Here is a 17,932-nt window from a genome sequence, read left to right as displayed (position 1 = left end):
TTGCTAACAATTTATTTCGGATATGTTCTCGTATAGCTGATATTTAATGTTTTAATCTTGTGATTTATTTTGGAACACCCCATATAACTTTCAGGAACGAGGTTGAAACTGAAAATCGAAGATGGCGGTGACAACATCAAATCCCGGAAGACATCAAGAATGGAAACGTCAGGTGACTGTCTTCAAGCATCTGAATTCATGATTTGACAGATCAACTGGTTGTCAATGATACCTACAATCAGATGGTGTGGATGACCATTCATTTTCACAGCCATGTTATCGTTGAGAAGTTGATTTTGCAAATACCAAACCCTACCAAATACATGTACTCCTATTTCGACAGGTCCCTAAACAATCCCTGAACTTGGGTTTGTGGTTTTGTTCCCACTGTTTTCCCACTTTTAACTAAAGCATAGTTTACTGCTACTCATCCGGACCGGTCATATTTGACGTATATCACACTACTGACAGTGATGAGTGACATAGACAACAAAACAGTCACATCGCCGCATCAGAAGAATGTCGCAATGTGTGCCTGTCGGCCTAGATTGGTTGCAGTCGACGTCATCACCGGCCATGTTGGAAACAAAAGATAGCAAGCCCAAAAGACCATAACAGCTTTTGATTCAATTAAGTCAGGCATGACAAATCATTTTTCTGCCCTCCACCATGGCTCACTGTGAAAACACTCTAGCCTATCTGTCTGTTTCAACTTTCATACGCTATTGTCAATGTACCATTTCTTAGGTGATGGTTGGAGACCTCTCTCCTGACTTCCTACGAGTTGCCCCAGACCAGCTTCAGCAGCAGATCCTATATGATGCACAGACTGCCCAGATTCTGCAGGCGCAGCAATCGGGTTTCAGCGGATTCTCGCCAGGAAATATTGCTGGAAGACTCAGTATAACAGTCGCGCAGGTAAGGATGATTTTAGAGGTGTTGAAAAGTATTAAGATTCTACTCTTTCATCCGCGGTGCCATTGTGGTGGGGAAGTTAAGTATGAACCAGTCAATGCTTGTATGGAATCAACTTCTGAACACAGACTTTCTTGTTTTCAGGGAAAACTGGCGAAAAATTATGGTATCACAAAGATGGATACTTACTGCCGAATTCGTATCGGTCACTCAGTCCTAGAAACTCCCACAGCCTCGAATGGTGCCAAAACTCCAAGATGGAACAAGGTCATTCATTGGTAAGATTTCATCTTCTTTGTTGTCTTGTCCTTCTTCTTCTTTTTCTGTACAATGCATCTTTGGAGTGAATCTTAGTTTGTTTTACATCTATCTTATTCACTAAAGGACAAATTGCCCGTTAGAAGTGCCATAAGCCATGAGACTTGTTTATGTATTGGTGCTCAGATAATTTGAACAAACTACTTTAGAGGAAGATGGAAAAATTAAATCAGGTTTTTGTTGGTGATGCTGATCCGAGTACCAACTTAAGTTTGAAATGAACAACGCTAGTCCTCTTCTTCTTCATTTGCAGTTATCTCCCAATCGGTGTGGACTCATTCCATCTGGAGATTTATGATGAGGTATGAACAGTTATGTCAATACAGCACTTGTTGTCAGTCTTGTCTTGCAGCCATCTCTCCATGTTAAGTATGAGAGAAGACAACTCCTTCAAGAAAATACCACCAGTGTCTGTTTGCCAACTCTCATTTTGGTTATGGCTGCAACTCTACCAGAGATGTCTTGCCTTAGAATAGTCACAATTGAACAAGGCTGGGTATGAAATGACACATTTTGCAGACCATGAGCACAAACCTTACCGTAAATATGTTGTCATTTGGGTTTATGATAATAATATATAATAAGTCTGTCATTTATATAGCGCTTTCCAGAACGTTTCAGCTGTTAAAGCGCTTACAGCTGATTTTTACCGATAATGTCCATTGAACAGCCAAGTCTTCAAATGCATTCGAAAAGTGTCTTGATCCTCAATCGCCTTTATGTCATTGGGAAGTTTAACCAGTCCTCCTTTCTTTATAGAAATTCCTGTCAATGGATGACCGTATTGCATGGGCCCACATCCCCCTCCCAGAGACAGTGCTGAGTGGAGAGACAGTGGATGACTGGTACACACTGAGTGGTAAACAGGGCGAGGACAAGGAGGGAATGATCAACCTTGTGCTATCATTCCAGGTAGGCAGCAGGCTTCCCCATTTCTTGTCTGTTTAGTTTCTCACTGAGTTAGCACTGTCGTCAGCTTGGGTGTCAATTGGCAGGGATCTAAGGTGGTTCAGACAGGATGTGATGGAGACAATTGACATCCTTGCCCTGCAGCAGCTTCTAAACCCAAGGCTGGGGATACTTTCTACCAGATGTCTTACCCAAGGTTGTCACAGCACATGTGGTCTCTGATGTCCTTTCACCAGTGACATCCAAGCTGAAAATGTATCCAGTCAATCTGAAGAATTTCAGAGTGAATGTGTTCATGTGTGGTATTGAGATCAAGGGTTTGGAACCTTTGGACATAACTAACACTCGTTGGACATTAATCAACGCAGAGAATGGTTTATAACCTGCCATGGTACATTCTTGCTGTTATAGGCCTCCACAAGTCTCTCACGTCGTGAAGGAACTGCTTTGTGTTGTCAACATCCCCACATGATGTCAACAAATCCTCAAACTTTGTTACATATTTCAGCCAACCCCTCAGCAACAACAACAACAACAACCTGTACTATATCCTGCTGGGCAACCAGTCGTCATGGTACCCCAAGCACAGCCTGTTTTTTATCCAGTTTCCGGTAAGTACAATGTATTCCATCCATGTAACAAAATGTACATGATCTCAGTTTCAACGAAATTTAGTGCAGCGACAATTTCCTGGTCAGTGTTGATGTCTTGCTTGGAAAATGTCAGTGTCTTGTCTTCTGTTTGTTACTGTTTGTTCCATGCTCACGAAAGTTCTTTGGTCGTAATAAGAGCTGTTGTTTTGTTATCCGTCTGTGGTCCGGCATGAGGATGTATTCCTATTGCATGTTTTGATGTGTAGTTATTATAGTGATGTCTTTATAATGTAGCGATGGCATGTTCTTTCTGAACAACATCTGTTCTGTTGTGGTCCACATGATAACATGGCATTCTACAATCATGTTGCTTTTCAAACAAATAACCTCAAGCTGAAACGTTAGTTACCAGCAAAACCTTCCGCCATATATCCAGTAATCTCATTGAGGTGGTGGTTCCATAATTGCCATTGATTTTCTCCTGATTTGATAAGTCATAGGACAAAAACTTGTTCCCCAATAAAATATTATAAGTTTGTTTGCAAATTGTCTGATTTTTGTCACAATGGCCACAGGTTGTGCTCGACGTTATGTTGTTCCCACACCTTTACCGGGTAAGTTCAGAGTTACAGATTATTTTGCATTTTTGAGCTGCACACTTCTCCTTTATTTCTATTATCTATTCTGTCTTTTATTGTTTTGGTGGGTAAGAAGTAGAGACATTGTCAGGTGTGCTGTAGGTCATGTTTTTAAAACCTTCGGTCTGATGCTACCTCGAGAGAAAAAAATTCTGATTTGGTTGAATTACCGGGTAATGTAAACCATGAATTTTTTCGCAAACGTTTCTTCTTGCAAATTTCGAGAAAGCATGATCATATAAGAACTTAAAGAGCTCAAGGAATGACTGTTATGCAGAACCATAAGATTTCATAAATGTCATTGTTAAAGTGCTTCGTTATCTTTCCACAGGCCCTGTTCCCGCTACATTACCGGTCACATCCCCGCACCATGACGCCGGTACCCGCCGCAATCAGAACATTCTCCAACAAGTGCCAACAGGTGCCCAATATGATTCCCTATAGTTCCTTGCTTTTCTCACTCTTACAAATACAGGTCATGATTCGTTATCGAGTGAAAATTTAAAAGACAAGATTGTCCGTTTTTTCCTTTTGTGTATATTCTTACTCAGCATGTAATGAATGTCCATGAATTTGTCTTGTTTTATGTTTTCACTCATATAACAAATTGTGACATGTTTATCATGACATTTGGCCTTTGATGCATGTAATTGTTGGTTTAGTTCAAATATCCCAGAAACCTATCTAATCATTAATCTTTGGTGACTGCATTGGGAGCATGGGATGCACTTTGAAAAATTTTACTCACTGTGTGTAAAAATCTGTCTTTCTGGTTCTATTTCATTTCAATTTTGGTATAAATCCAACTGAAGCTGGGTATCACAGGCTTTCTGTTTTCTAACTGGTGGTGATGGTACCTTTCCTTCAAACTGAAATGTACTTAAACCGATGTTTGCCAATGTTCTTATATGACGTCAGTGACATCAACATCGGCCATATCTTGGTATCAGTTGGTGTTGTAACTGTGACTGATTTACAGATCATCCGAGACGTCAATCCTGACAATGTAAGACTTGAGTTTGACCCCCCCCTCCCCCCCCCCCCCCTCCCCCCCCCTCCCCTCTCCAAGTCCAAACTTTAAAACATTGACCACCAGGACACTACCTGCTCAGGCATGCGGTCAGCAGGTGTTACTCCACTTTTCAATATTGAAACAATGCATGTGTCTGGTGGGCATAATATCATGTCTGTTGAAGGTGGTGTTACATTTCAGCTTTTAAGAATAATAATACTAACATCTTTTAGTCAAACAAATAACAAACTGTAACTCTGCATGGGTACATTCCTGATAAGGCTCTTGTACTAAAACTTTTGTTGTATAGTTGTCAACGACTAATCCAGTTGTTGGGTTACTGAGTGAAAATTTCTAATCATTCAAGTCTTCTCATCATAAGAATAGAACCTTGTGCATTGTACATTATCTAACACTTATATTATTTAACCCCTTCACATTTACAGTTTCAATTAACTTTCAGATTTCCAAAGTGTTTTATGTTGTTCATGACTGACCACCAAATTATGCTCTACTGAAACCTTCCCTTGCACTCTTGTTGAGAAGTCACTGTGTTAGTGTGTGGGTTTGTCAAGTGTGCATGAGTGACGGGTCAATAGACTTGTGGCGTATTGCCCACTGAATTTTAGAGACGGCTTTTAGTTTTAGATCAGATAGTATTACCTATATCAGTTACCAGGCTTGGACCCAAGTGTTGCACACTTGACAAACCCTCCCCCACAAACACACACAAACCTCTGGAGCCAATCCCACAGAGACTGCAAGTCAGTGTCCATGATATTTGTTCAAGTGTCTTTTGCAGGCAGAGCACAGCCAAATCCTGACCCTACAGGAGGGTTACTCGTGGATTTTAGGTGTGTCAGCACACAGAATGTTTGTCATTTTTAGCTCACCTCTTAGCTTATCCCATACCGTGGCGTCCGTCGTCCGTCGTCGTCGTCGTCGTCGTCGTCCGTCGTCCGTTAGCAGGGCACGTTTCGTAACTGTTAGAGCTATTGAGTTGAAACTTGGTACACATGTACCCTTATGTAATGACACCTTGGAGACCAAGTTTCGGTCCGATTCGTTTCATGGTTTGGCCACCAGGGGGCCAAACGTTAAAAGTGAAAATATGCAATATCTCCCTTAATAGTAGTCGGGAAATTTTGAAAAAAATATGGTAGGTACTTCTAGCAAATGTGCATCATATATCCTCCGGGTTTTTGATTTGACCTCCTTTTCAAGGTCACAGAGGTCAAATGGTGTAAATTGGCCGTTAGGATTTAACGATGGCACGTTTCTAAACTGCAATGACTATTGATACCAAATTTGGTACACATTTACCCATTAGTCAGGTGATCTCAGGGACTGAAGTTTGGTCCAATATGATTCACCACTTGACCACCAGGGGGCAAAATCCAAAAACCTTAAAAATGTGATTATTCCTTAACTTCTTGCCCGATTGCCACCAATTTGATATCATGGGTACATGTAACCACCATACAGTATATGTCACACAGGTTTTTAATTTGACCTTCTTGTCAAGGTCACAAAGGTCAAATGGCGTAAATTCGCCGTCAGGCCGTAACTATGGCACGTTTCTTAACTGCAATGACTATCGATCAAAAATTAGGTACACATGTACCCCTTGGTCAGGTGATGTCAGGTACCGAAGTTTGGTGCGATCTGATTTGCCGTTTGGCCTCCAGGGAGGGGGCCAAATCCTAAATTCTTCAAAATGCCATTATTCCTAGTAACGACTTGCCCGATTGGCACCAATTTTATATCATAGGTACATCTAATTCTAACAACCATTCAATGTGTCACCCGGGTCTTCTTTGATTTGACCTACTTTTCAAGGTCACAGAGGTCGAATGTTATGTAAATTGGCCATTTTGGGGAAATTGTAATTGCTTGGACCTACATCAAACCTAACGCTACATGACACAATACCATGCTCTTTATCCATCTTTCCTCCACATGAGGTGAGCACAATGGCCCTGGCCATTTCATTTTCTTGAGTCTCCAGGAACTTGTTGTCTGATTGACGTCCTGTTATTGTAATGTGATGTGTGTTTCTCTGTTTTTCCAGGAGGGGTTGGTAATCCTGGTGTGGTTTATGGTACCATGCCTCACCCTCCACAGTATACAGCTGTCCAACCACAAGGTTCTTTTAATACTTATCATCAACCTATCAAAGCCTGAAGTTTGGTCAACTTAGCTAGCGACTACCCTGAACCTGAATCGGCAGTACAATTCAGACAGATCTCAAATTGGCGATGAAGAGATTTTACCATATTACAGGCTTTTCCTTCCTCGGATACACTCAATAGAATAACACTGTTTTGACCCATCCTAATCACCTCGTGGTCACTCATCTGCCTCGAGAGTAGAAGCTTGAAGGTTCAAACCCTGTTGGTAGCTCTTTCTGATGTGGCAAGTTGGTTAGCTGTTAGCTACATGTTACAACCTCAACTCAAGGTGTTGATGGCTCATCTAATCACCTAACTGTTAGTCATCTAGTTTTGATCAGTTTCACATGAAATCGAGTTCTTTTCCATCCTATCTTTTGATTTGGTATCATGTCTTGTAGTTCCTAACCATTCACAACAGTCTCTCATCACCAACAGTTTCTCTTATTGGATAAACGTTGCAATTTTCTACTCGCCAAACCCTCACATTGATTTCTCCTCTTTCCCATAGGTGGGGCTCCAGTCTACACCACCGGTCAAAACCCACCTCAGCAGCAGCAGCAGCCCGTGCAGCAAGGCCCCATGTACACGGAGGAAGACGTTAAGCAAATCAAGGAAATGTTCCCCGACGTTGAGGAAGAGGTGATCAAATCAATCTTGGAAAGTCATCGGGGGAATAAGGATGCGACGATCAATGACTTACTCTCCATGTAGACACTTGCTTTGACTTTGGCACTTTTCTCATCTTGTTGCAATGGGAAACATGTGCAAATGGTTGATAGATGGCGCTGTCTATCAACTAGAGAAAAAAAACACTTTGAAAACTGCAAGTAAGACATCAGGCTTGTAACGTCGGAAAGGACTGTGACTTCGCTTGAAACACACCATTCAGAATGCATCAGTTTTGAGAAAAGGCACTTGCCAGACATTTCTGACAGAATGTTAATAAGTTACTATACCAATTTCAAGTAGGTTATATCAATTGTTGAAACATTCCGCAGTATTAACCCACCACATGCCAGGGCCAGAGAAAAGTTTATGTAACAAAATGCTATTAATCATGTTGCTTCTGAGATCTTAAATAATTCATCTGATTTTGAAAAGTTTAGAGATCTAATGTTTCTTTTGACACAATCATGAAAATGTTTACCTACGTCAGTTTCAGATGGCCACACCAACTTTCCTCAGAGTTTCTGAGTCAGACCACTACGTCAAATTTGAAAAGCTGAAAATTCTCTGAAAAGATGTTGTCATTTTTTAGTTTGTAGCAATGCCTGTAAGCTTACATGAAGTATGTGGTTTATTGTGGCAATGCATGTAAGCTTACATGAAGTATGTGGTTTATTGTGGCAATGCATGTAAGCTTACATGAAGTATGTGGTTTATTGTGGCAATGCATGTAAGCTTACATGAAGGATGTGGTTTATTGTGGCGATGCCTGTAAGCTTACATGAAGTATGTGGTTTATTGTAGCAATGCATGTAAGCTTACATGAAGGATGTGGTTTATTGTAGCAATGCATGTAAGCTTACATGAAGTATGTGGTTTATTGTAGCAATGCATGTAAGCTTACATGAAGGATGTGGTTTATTGTGGCAATGCATGTAAGCTTACATGAAGTATGTGGTTTATTGTGGCAATGCATGTAAGCTTACATGAAGTTTGTGGTTTATTGTGGCAATGCATGTAAGCTTACATGAAGGATGTGGTTTATTGTGGCGATGCCTGTAAGCTTACATGAAGTATGTGGTTTATTGTAGCAATGCATGTAAGCTTACATGAAGTATGTGGTTTATTGTGGCGATGCATGTAAGCTTACATGAAGTATATGGTTTATTGTGGCAATGCATGTAAGCTTACATGAAGTATGTGGTTTATTGTGGCAAAAGCTTGAGACGTTTATCTTGTTGACAGCCCTGGCTTGAATTACAGAACAGTTTGATGGACTTTCTGAAATAATGTGATATCTTCTAAAATTACTAATAATACTCTAGTTTTCAGTTTGGCTGTATGTATTGCAGTTATGATCATGTATACCCTGTGAGTAGGATCATCCCGTTAGCCAGTATCAAACCCTCAACCTCTCCTTGTCCTCAGGTGTCAAATACAACCTATTGGTCGAGACAGAGCCTTTGACTTAACAGATCATGAGGTATCTTGTATGAATCTGTCTCAGTAGGATTAGGAAGCCAACATTGGTCTGGAGAAACTTTAATTGCTGTTTGTCTATGCCAAGTGAGGTTTACCCGTACATACCCTACATTCACGATGGATAGTTTACGACCTACAAAGATTATGGAAAGTTAGTAGCAAAGAATATCACAGGATTGACAAGAAATATTGAAGTTATTGATGTTAGAGTATTATCTATTGTACTGCAAGAGTTGTGAATGTCTTGTATTTATGTGTATATGTGTACGGAATGACTCGCTAATACATTTTCAAATGAGTACAGAATATCGTTGTTGTCATTCAAATGTTCTCGGGATCCCAATCATGGTCTTGTGATGTGACAAGACGTCATCTCACATTAAGTGCCCAGGAAATTATCGTATGAAAGTCTGTTAAACAATGTGACCGTCTGCTGTGGAATTAAGCGAACACACATGGAAGAAACAAGTGAAAATACGACCTGTGACCAGATAATTGTGATATCATGGCTATTGCGTGATTGCGCCATGAACAATCTGGCAGTGACAAAGTATATTATTCACTTTGCCTTCTGCAACGTGAGCACACATGCTTTGAGAACTTTCCATTGAAGAAGTTGACTCACTCGCATGGTTAAGTTCAAGTTCCTTAGAATGCTGCAGCATAGTTGGCATGAAGCTGTGATTCAAACCACTAACTGCATTATCAGGCTTTGACACTAAGCCATGGTTTGAAACTTTGTAATGTACACTTTTAGCTCACAATGAAGTACAACCTCCCACACGTCACACAAACTGCTACTGACTATAGTCCCCTTTTAATAGGGGCAACAATTATGGAAACATCTTCCAGAATAAACATTACACGTCAAATGTCAAATTGGTAAATTCTTTGGATGACCCTGTACGGACGACGACTCATGTTGGTGTTAGAATCATCAAAGTTCAGGTGTGACGTTCGATCAAAGATGTAACAGGAAACCCATTTCCGTTGGGTAATCCGGCCATTACTCATGCTTCGCAGATTAATATTTCCACCTTGATGGGGCTGGGTTTCACATGGTTGGCATTTCCTCTTTCTCTACATGTGCTCTCGTTTACGTGACCTGTAACATGTGTAAGAACTTCTGGTAAAACCAAGATTATTAGTACATAAGCAGTCCACCTGCTTGTTATAACCCAAGTATTTGAGCCAATAAATATAGTATCAGCAAAGGGCGGTTTCATGACGACTACCTCATCTGTGTACTCGTGGTATATTCCTACCATTGACCCATGTGACAGGACCATCTACCTGTCAAACATTCTGGACACACTGTGACATTGAACTTCCCATGCTCAAGGTTCCTCTTCTTCTTCTTGATACTGGAACACAGTCTTGTCAGACTATTATGTCCAGGTGCAAGCGTGGGAAAAGCTTTGTTGGTGTAAAATTGGGTGCTTGGTAAAAGGTTTGTTGAAAAAACATATGCAGTGTTCAAAGCATCGCCTGGATTCACACTGCATTCTGCTGCAACCTCGACCTGAAAGTGTTACAAGGTTGGGCCTACATGTAACAGCTGGTCTTGGTGTTATGAGAGCTTTTCTCACGTTTCTCGAATGAAACGACTGCCTTTCTTTGCTTTCGAGGAAGAAATGACATGCTTTCCTTCATTTATAGGAAGAGTAGACTGTCTTTCTTTGCGTGTTAGGAAGAAACCAGAGGTTTTCTCTCATTTCTCGAATGAAACGACTGCCTTTCTTTGCTTTGAATACTTATACGATGATGGGAAGTGATAGAATATAAGCCAAGATAATTTCTTCCAACTTCAAAGGAGAACTCTGACAACTGATTTACACATTAAGAATACAAACTTTATTTAAATACAAATACATGTACATGAACATACACATTTCAATTCTCTGATTTACAGTCAAATATTCAGTCAAAAGTTAAAAGCTGTTCCATAACATCCCCGGAGAACTCTAGGGGATAATGTTTACAACTGACTGGGAACAGAATACAATCACAGTCATATAAGTACAGTATTGACAGGTCTCCCTACCTGTAACAGAACATTGAAGCTATTCACGATGGTATGTGGAATATGATTATTGCTGATTCAAGCACAACCCTCACCCCTAACTGTGCTTACGAGTCATCTGAGGACTACCAAGGTGATCACCTAGCCTCTACCTATAGTCCACCTAAGTATGGGACAACCCCTCCCACTTCTGAGAGCACCAAAATAAGATATGTTATACAAACAAGTTAAGGCCTGAGTAAATGCAAAGATGTATGCCATACGTGGTGTATCCCGACGATATGATCGACCTGATTATTCTAAGTGTGGTCACGTTATATACAGCAGCAACTTGTCCTGTGGGTGCACGGTGCAGAGACTATCTCCCGCTCTGTGGGTAGACGGAATGACTGCTGTGGGTGATACCGTGTCGGGCTGATTTCCCGTAGTAGATATCGGGCGTCCGTTCACTGTGTCGCTTCAAACCTGAGGAGGAGGCTGGAAAGACGAATTGAAGATTATCAGCAATATGCCTCATTCAAGATACTGTCCTGCATCATGGTTACAAGATGTAACAACAGGTAGTCCAAATAGTTGATATTCAGATTATTACCTCCACACGATGCTGAGTATTGGTACCTCACTGATCAGCATACTTACACGACTGCTGAATGTTCCACGGCGTCAGTAAACGTTTGAAAACCTGCTTCATCCTCTCGAAGTTAATCTTGCCAACCACCGTGTGATCAACCATTGGCAAAGGATAGTCTCGCCCGATCACACATTTACACGCACGTTGAACATTCTCCGGAGCCAGCCAAGGCTCAAATATGTATTGCTTGGGAAAGTTCTTCAGAACAGGAATATACCGTCTGAAAAGAAAATTTAGCAAGATGTAATCACACTTCAACCTTGGTGCCACACTTGTTCTAGCATGTCTTCTTGAGCTTCTTTGTGTGTTTACAACCGTTATTGCACCACACAGGCCCGGCAATTCCAACATCAGCTACATGTAGTCAATGGGATACACTTTCAACCCTTAAGTACGTGCAAGCACCTTTCTCCACTTTTGAGCCACTTGTCAAACCCATTACTACTTGCATGCACTAACCTTGTCAAAGTAGCTTTACTTGGCAGCCTAGCATTAAGTAAACCCCGCTTTACATTCTTCTCACCTTATATAGTCGCCATTTGGGTCGGCAATCTTGCCAAACTTGACTGGACAATGACTGTGAAGGAACGGTTGGAAGAACGAACTACAAGACAACCAGAGCCACATGCCAGCATTAGTACTCCAGTCAGCATCGAGTAACAGCTCATCAAACACCTGAAAGATGGTCAAACATCATTAAGAAGTGTTGTCATGATCTTCACACTCTTCACCACTCCTGTGTCTGGCAGCTCACCAGCGTTGTGTCTTTTAACACAGTTAAATCATTTGATGGCAACGAATCTTGCTGCTATAAACATCTGTGATCTAGGTTTTTATAAATATCCCTCAAGTTTTACAGCATCAGCTTAGTCCAGGTCAAAGTTGAGCTGTCTGTAGTCACTGCGACCTCTCTAGTCTGTATTTCAACTTTCCCAGGTAGGTTGGGTTCCTGGGTGCGCTATGAGCTGCAGCCTTCGGATTCCCCAGAGTGCCTCGGTGGAGACCGAACTGTAGTGCTGTGAAGTGCTTTGAGACAGACAGAGGGAGGTATAAAAGTGCTCATATAGTCATTTCAAATGGGTTCATATTCTTACCTTCATGCCCTCTTCCCACGACGACCAGAGGTGACCTCTCGTTAAGAAACAAGCGACGGCATGGCGACAGATGTTGTGGATCCATCCTTCCTGTCTCAGCTGCATCATGATGGCGTCTATCCATGGAAAACCAGTCTTACCCTGGAAAGTAAAGCAAGAGTTATCTAATTGGTGGAAAGTCATCAAACTGATGGAGAGGTAAAGTTATCTAATTGATGGATGAAAAGTTATCTATTGATGAAAAGTTATCTAATAATGATAGATGAAAAGTTATCTATTGATGAGAAGTTACCTAATTGATGAAAAGATATCAACTTATCTCATTGATTAGAAGCTATCTAGTTGATGAGAAAGTTATCTGAGGTTTAGCTTTCTTATCCTTTATCATGTTACACACCTCTGCCCATTTCGCTAAAGCGACCGGATGTTTGTCCCAGGGTATTTGGATACAGATAGGGTTGCCCAGCATCACGTCAAATTTGGTGTTGTTGGTTGCCAGGGTATAGAAGTATTCTCTCCACAGCAGCTGTCCATGGAGGGAGAGTGGAGGCTCACTCCGTTTGTGGACCTGCAAAATGAGATGTCCTTATATTAAATGAACCGGAAAAAGAAGTTGTCTCTGACAAATGTCATGTCATTGACATGATGTATATTTTGTATTCCATGACCGACACCACAGGTTCTGCACAGATTGTAGCAATTCGCATGGGCGGCTATTTACAAAGCACAAGCTACACCTACTGTACTGGCTACAAGCTCCTGCTGCTGTAATGTCAAAGTGTGACTTGTCATCTTAGGACAGCAGTACAACTACTAGCAGATCAGAGCAACAGAGGCCTACATTATTGACAGATAACAAATGTTCTCAAAGCCTTCCTCAAGCCATTGAAAACCAATCCTTACCATTCTATACAAGTTTGTCAACTTCCAATAGAAAAACCGTGGTGATAAGCAACCAAATCTCAAATAAGGTGAGACACCTGTTTGATTGGATGAGAGCGATTGTGGCATCATTTTCGGTCGTTCAAACGTCGCCACCCATGCTTTACGTTCCAGGTGGCGCTCTAGTCTGTCAAGGGCCGCAGCTTCGCCCCCTCTCCATACCGCTGGCAGTAACTTTTCTGTGTCAAAACCTGAATCAGATAAAATGGACGAAAACCATTAGAAGAGTTTCCGCTGGTCTGGTTATAAGGTGATACGATGGAAGGTAGGAATCTCATAACCCTCAACCCTGATCAAGGTTGAAAGACAGATTTATAGAATAGACTTCCTCAAGATACTAACCTAACTGGTCTAATGTGGGTATTCCATATTTCTCATCATGGTCTTCGGAGATTGGCGTATGAGCCCGACCTAAGTTGGCGAGGGAAACAGCATCAACTGGACGGGATGGCGGCTCCATACATGATAGAATACTCTGGAACTTTTTATACGTGATTGGGGCAAGACCTCCATTTAACTGTAATATTCTGCAAGAGGAAAGAATTTGGTTTGACACCTATCTCCATGAGTCACCTAACAGTAGGGAATGTTCACTGGTGCCTACACAGATGGGGGACTGGGGACCATGAGACATGTTAGAGGCAATGAGGATATGAACCCCAGACCACCAATGGTGTCAGAGATGGGGGCATTAAAAGTAACATTAAAATTTTCATTAGTTCAAAATCAAATCTATTTTATGACATGATTATAGTCTTTGTCCAATCCAAGGTAACATACCAGTGCAAGTTTCAAGATCACAAGTATATAAAACAGGTTTTCCCTCACATTACAAATCAGGGATGTCCTTTATGTGACCACTCTTTTCATTTTTTGAATTGTTTGGGTTTTTGTCAGGGGGGGGGGGGCATACAAAAGGTATCGTCAAAGAAAAATAATTGCAAACATTAAAAAGAATTCTCAGGGTTACCTTTGTAGGTTGAATAATGTGTGTGAGGTGCGCACAATAACATCTACTCCTAAAGATTGTGCTGAAGCAGTGATTGCCGCATCCCGTTTTGATCCGTATGGTTCTGGGTCCTCCTCAAATGATAGGTGACTGATATCCCATTCCTGAAAAGGCACAATCTAAATAACACTCACGTCATTCAATCAATGAAAAAATTTTTTTGATGAATGACATAGGCCTTTAACTGACCGAGACCAAAATTAAGTTAGCTCCATGAATAGCGATTTTTTTGTAGCACATGGCAGCAATTATAATCGCAAGTCGTAGCATTTTGAATTGTCTGTTTGCGCACAGCTGATGGGAAATGACCTGCAGGACAGCTAAGAGGTGTGCTGTAGAATGTGTTAAGTCTGGTTACTTTAAGTGTAGATAGCTAGAGTAGTCATTACAGCTCAAAAATGAAAGTTTAGACCCATATTATATAATTCTTACCTTGAATAGTTTTGGAAACACATTGGCAGGTTGGCCTTGGATTAAGAAAAGCCTGGAATTTAATTTGGCGAGACTGCTATCGAGGTCTTCTAGACACTGAATGAGAAACCTGAAAAGATAATGAAATTCAACCTGGTAAAAAACCTTCAAAAGGGAGTTACAGCAGTACGAGAGGAAAACTGACCTCTCGGCTCTAGTTTTACCTCAGTGAAACTAATTTAACCCTACAGTCGGGCCAACACACAAAAAAGTGATTACTGATTATTCGTTTGTCAAGTTGGTCCTGATTGCAATTCACACGTGGCCAGAAATTTGAAAAACCGACAATGACGTCATCGACATTCTCCAAGCGTCGTCAATGGTGATCATCGTCGACCTACGCACTTGGCTCACCAGTCGCCTCGGGATGTTCGGCGTGAATTCCCATCAAATCCCAATCAAAATATCAGGTAAAAGCGTGATTCATTAAGAATAGATTACGACCGGGGATCACGATAAGAGTAAGACGGTATTTGCCAAATCACAAAAAAACGGGAATGTGAGCTGAATCAAGGAAAACCCTGATTGGAGGGCACCCGACTCGAAAATTACAAAGAATCACCTGTTAGTTATAAAGAAAAGCCTCCCTACCTCCATTTGTTGACTGAAACTTGTGAGGTTCCTGCGGCAAACCAAGGGTCCAGAATATAAACACATCTGAAAGTTGTTGCACCTTGAATAGACTCCAAAAGAGCGGGATTGTCATGAAGGCGGAGTCCTCGACGAAACCAGTGCAAAACGTTCTTGGGTTTTGGCCCGTCAGAAATGGGCTGTAACGCCATGACAGAGTATCCTAACCAGGCAAATAATGGTCCTTACAAGACGCTCCGATTCTGAGAAGATAATGTTTAAGTTTGCCAGTCAGTTACCTCTAGTACAATTCTAATAAAAACCTTAGCCCAACTGCGCTCAATCCATGCCGCACAAACGTGAGCTTATGTTAATTACTTATAGTAACTACTTATGTATGCACATAACATTAGTTTTGCATAATTGCACGTTTTCTGGTTCTATTTTAAAGCTGAACTGTACAGTATTTGCCCAGATGTCAGTGTTGAACACGTGTTATAAATTGGACAACGGGAAAAGGAACATTGCAATGACAATTTGCACTTCACTATCACCATCCATCTGTATGGCAAACAACGTGTCTGTGACATCATCAGATGTGACACCACGTACCTTAGGCAAGACACTTTATATTGAATACTGTGATAGCCTAGGGGCAGGATCATCCTGACATAATCAGTGATCTTCAATATAGGACTACTCCGCCTGTCGATATTTTGTAGGCCTAACGGTGGCTGGCAAAGGACATACGCCTAAAGAAATTCCGTTTTCCCGTCTTTTTAATTTCACACAAGCTTCAGATCACCAATACGTTGAGAATTTTTGGTGTGGTTGCCATTTTGATGGAGGACCTGCCAGCAATAAATTATGGTTGTTTTGTCCTTTAGTCTTTCCCCTAGTGAAGATTTCCTTGTGTCCGTTCCCTCAGGAAGATGTCCTAATGTCCTTTCCCCATGAACATGTCCTTATGTCCTTTCCCCAACGAAGATGTCCTTGTGTCCTCTCCGTGAAGATGTCCTTAGTCCTTCTCTCATGCAATCACAAACGGTATCATGTCCCTCTCATTATAAAGGTTGTCTTTTGTCTTTCAGTGACTTGGATCGCCTGCTCTTGCTGGATCGTCAACGAATGTCGGGAGAATCAGAGCATGATGATATGTTGATTGGTAACTGTCGTGTTCATCGCCTAGGTAACATAAGATCCATGGATGAGCCAGGACGCTCAATCAGCAAGACATTGGTGACTAACGCTGATTTGACCGACTTGGTGATACCTGATCATTTTCAGAAAGGGATTGCATAAAACCAGAACACCAGACCTGAAGAGACAACACTGCAACAACCATATACCATAACATGCTGGCACAACCAGACCTGATAATACAGCATATGCTGTCACAATCAGACCTGATAGACAGGAGATGCTGGCTCAACCAGACCTGATAATACAGCATATGCTGTCACAATCAGACCTGATAGACAGGAGATGCTGGCACAACCAGACCTGATAATACAGCATATGCTGTCACAATCAGACCTGATAGACAGGAGATGCTGCCACAACCAGACCTGATAGACAGGAGATACTGCAACCAAACCCGGCAGTGGAGCGACCAGGCGAGATTCGGTCCGGTTGTGACTGTTGCATTTCGTTTCAGCAAGAGTCAGCGGATCTGTACTGGTTGTGATGTCTCATCACTCTTCCAACGTTTGCAAGACTGTTGATCTGCCAAGACCGGTTTGGTTACAACTATCTCATATCTTTCACTGTGTTGGATTAGCGTTGGAGCTGCAATGCTTTCTTTGGTCTGGATGTGACTGTCGCATAGCAGGACAGTTGAGCAGCCAGGGCCTGCCAAAATGGATCACCACTCAGATGCAGACGAATGCAGGACACAGAAGACACAAACCAAAGTGTTAAAGATAAATTGTTTTATTTCATTAAATACGAACATTTGATAAGATGTTATTCACGCTTTCTCCACAACAGGAGTAACACACCAATCTTTGAGCAACCGGTGGACGAGCTGGCACACAAAATATCCCCACAAAAACCGATACTAAAGGAGTACAACAAGGACGGTATTCAAACACAACTCCTATGACCTGTACATAGTGGAACTCCCTATAACACTGTGTTTACATGTACAAGCATTCAGTGCTATACATGCCAGAAGAAACACAATAGAGCATTTCCTTTTGTTTTGGAGGGCCTGTCAATACAACTTTGGCACGTGGTGTAATGTCTATGAACCTGCCACATCAAATGTCCTCACCCACCCACAAACCGTAGAATGTGGCAAGTGGTCTGGTCATTATGTCTGTTTAGCAGTGTCTGCTAGTCCACAGTGAATTGGTTCTACCTTTGCTGGACCTCGAGATTTACCCCAAATGGTCATTTCAATGGACAGTGACTACTGCGCTCAGGAAACATCAGAGAGAGACAAACTTGTCGGCCCCTTGGGTGATTAATAAGACTCTACTGT

General features: G+C 41.6%; 2 protein-coding genes across 9 annotated transcripts; one reads left to right on the top strand and one right to left on the bottom strand.

Moving 5' to 3' along the window:
* Nucleotides 1-101: 101 nt before the first annotated feature.
* LOC135487666 (toll-interacting protein A-like) lies at nt 102-9,013 on the top strand. 8 transcript variants are annotated; one of them, XM_064771696.1, is made up of 10 exons: nt 102-172; nt 748-918; nt 1,060-1,193; nt 1,487-1,535; nt 1,993-2,145; nt 2,651-2,753; nt 3,311-3,349; nt 3,705-3,794; nt 6,457-6,531; nt 7,068-9,013. In XM_064771696.1, exons 1-10 carry the CDS (start codon nt 122-124, stop codon nt 7,268-7,270), a joined length of 1,068 nt encoding a protein of 355 aa, XP_064627766.1. In that variant the 5' UTR covers nt 102-121; the 3' UTR covers nt 7,271-9,013. The 8 variants fall into 8 exon arrangements, with proteins under 8 accessions (XP_064627766.1, XP_064627767.1, XP_064627769.1 ...); XM_064771697.1 differs by lacking the exon at nt 3,311-3,349; XM_064771699.1 differs by lacking the exon at nt 3,705-3,794.
* A 1,531-nt stretch (nt 9,014-10,544) lies between these two features.
* Nucleotides 10,545-15,717, bottom strand: LOC135487616 (cryptochrome-1-like). Its single transcript, XM_064771580.1, has 10 exons — nt 15,469-15,717; nt 14,839-14,947; nt 14,368-14,510; nt 13,740-13,924; nt 13,359-13,588; nt 12,853-13,023; nt 12,456-12,596; nt 11,885-12,036; nt 11,370-11,581; nt 10,545-11,207 (listed from the first exon to the last, which is right to left on the bottom strand). Exons 1-10 carry the CDS (start codon nt 15,657-15,659, stop codon nt 11,089-11,091), a joined length of 1,653 nt encoding a protein of 550 aa, XP_064627650.1. The 5' UTR covers nt 15,660-15,717; the 3' UTR covers nt 10,545-11,088.
* Between the last annotated feature and the right edge of the window lie 2,215 nt (nt 15,718-17,932).

The sequence above is a fragment of the Lineus longissimus genome, chromosome 5, assembly GCF_910592395.1.
Source record: "Lineus longissimus chromosome 5, tnLinLong1.2, whole genome shotgun sequence".
Classification (NCBI taxonomy): Eukaryota; Metazoa; Nemertea; class Pilidiophora; order Heteronemertea; family Lineidae; genus Lineus; species Lineus longissimus.
The sequence above is the reverse complement of the archived record's forward strand: the minus strand, read 5'-3'. Positions and strand labels throughout refer to the sequence as shown.

Excerpts from the sequence above, each read along its gene's own strand:
- LOC135487666 (XM_064771696.1), top strand. The coding sequence starts at position 122 with ATGGCGGTGACAACATCAAATCCCGGAAGACATCAAGAATGGAAACGT. Across the intron at positions 1,536-1,992 it reads ATCTGGAGATTTATGATGAG|AAATTCCTGTCAATGGATGA; the intron begins GTATGAACAGTT and ends CTTTCTTTATAG. Across the intron at positions 6,532-7,067 it reads TACAGCTGTCCAACCACAAG|GTGGGGCTCCAGTCTACACC; the intron begins GTTCTTTTAATA and ends TCTTTCCCATAG.
- LOC135487616 (XM_064771580.1), bottom strand. The coding sequence starts at position 15,659 with ATGGCGTTACAGCCCATTTCTGACGGGCCAAAACCCAAGAACGTTTTG. Across the intron at positions 13,589-13,739 it reads ACCCACATTAGACCAGTTAG|GTTTTGACACAGAAAAGTTA; the intron begins GTTAGTATCTTG and ends TATCTGATTCAG. Across the intron at positions 11,208-11,369 it reads GTGGAACATTCAGCAGTCGT|CCTCCTCCTCAGGTTTGAAG; the intron begins GTAAGTATGCTG and ends TCGTCTTTCCAG.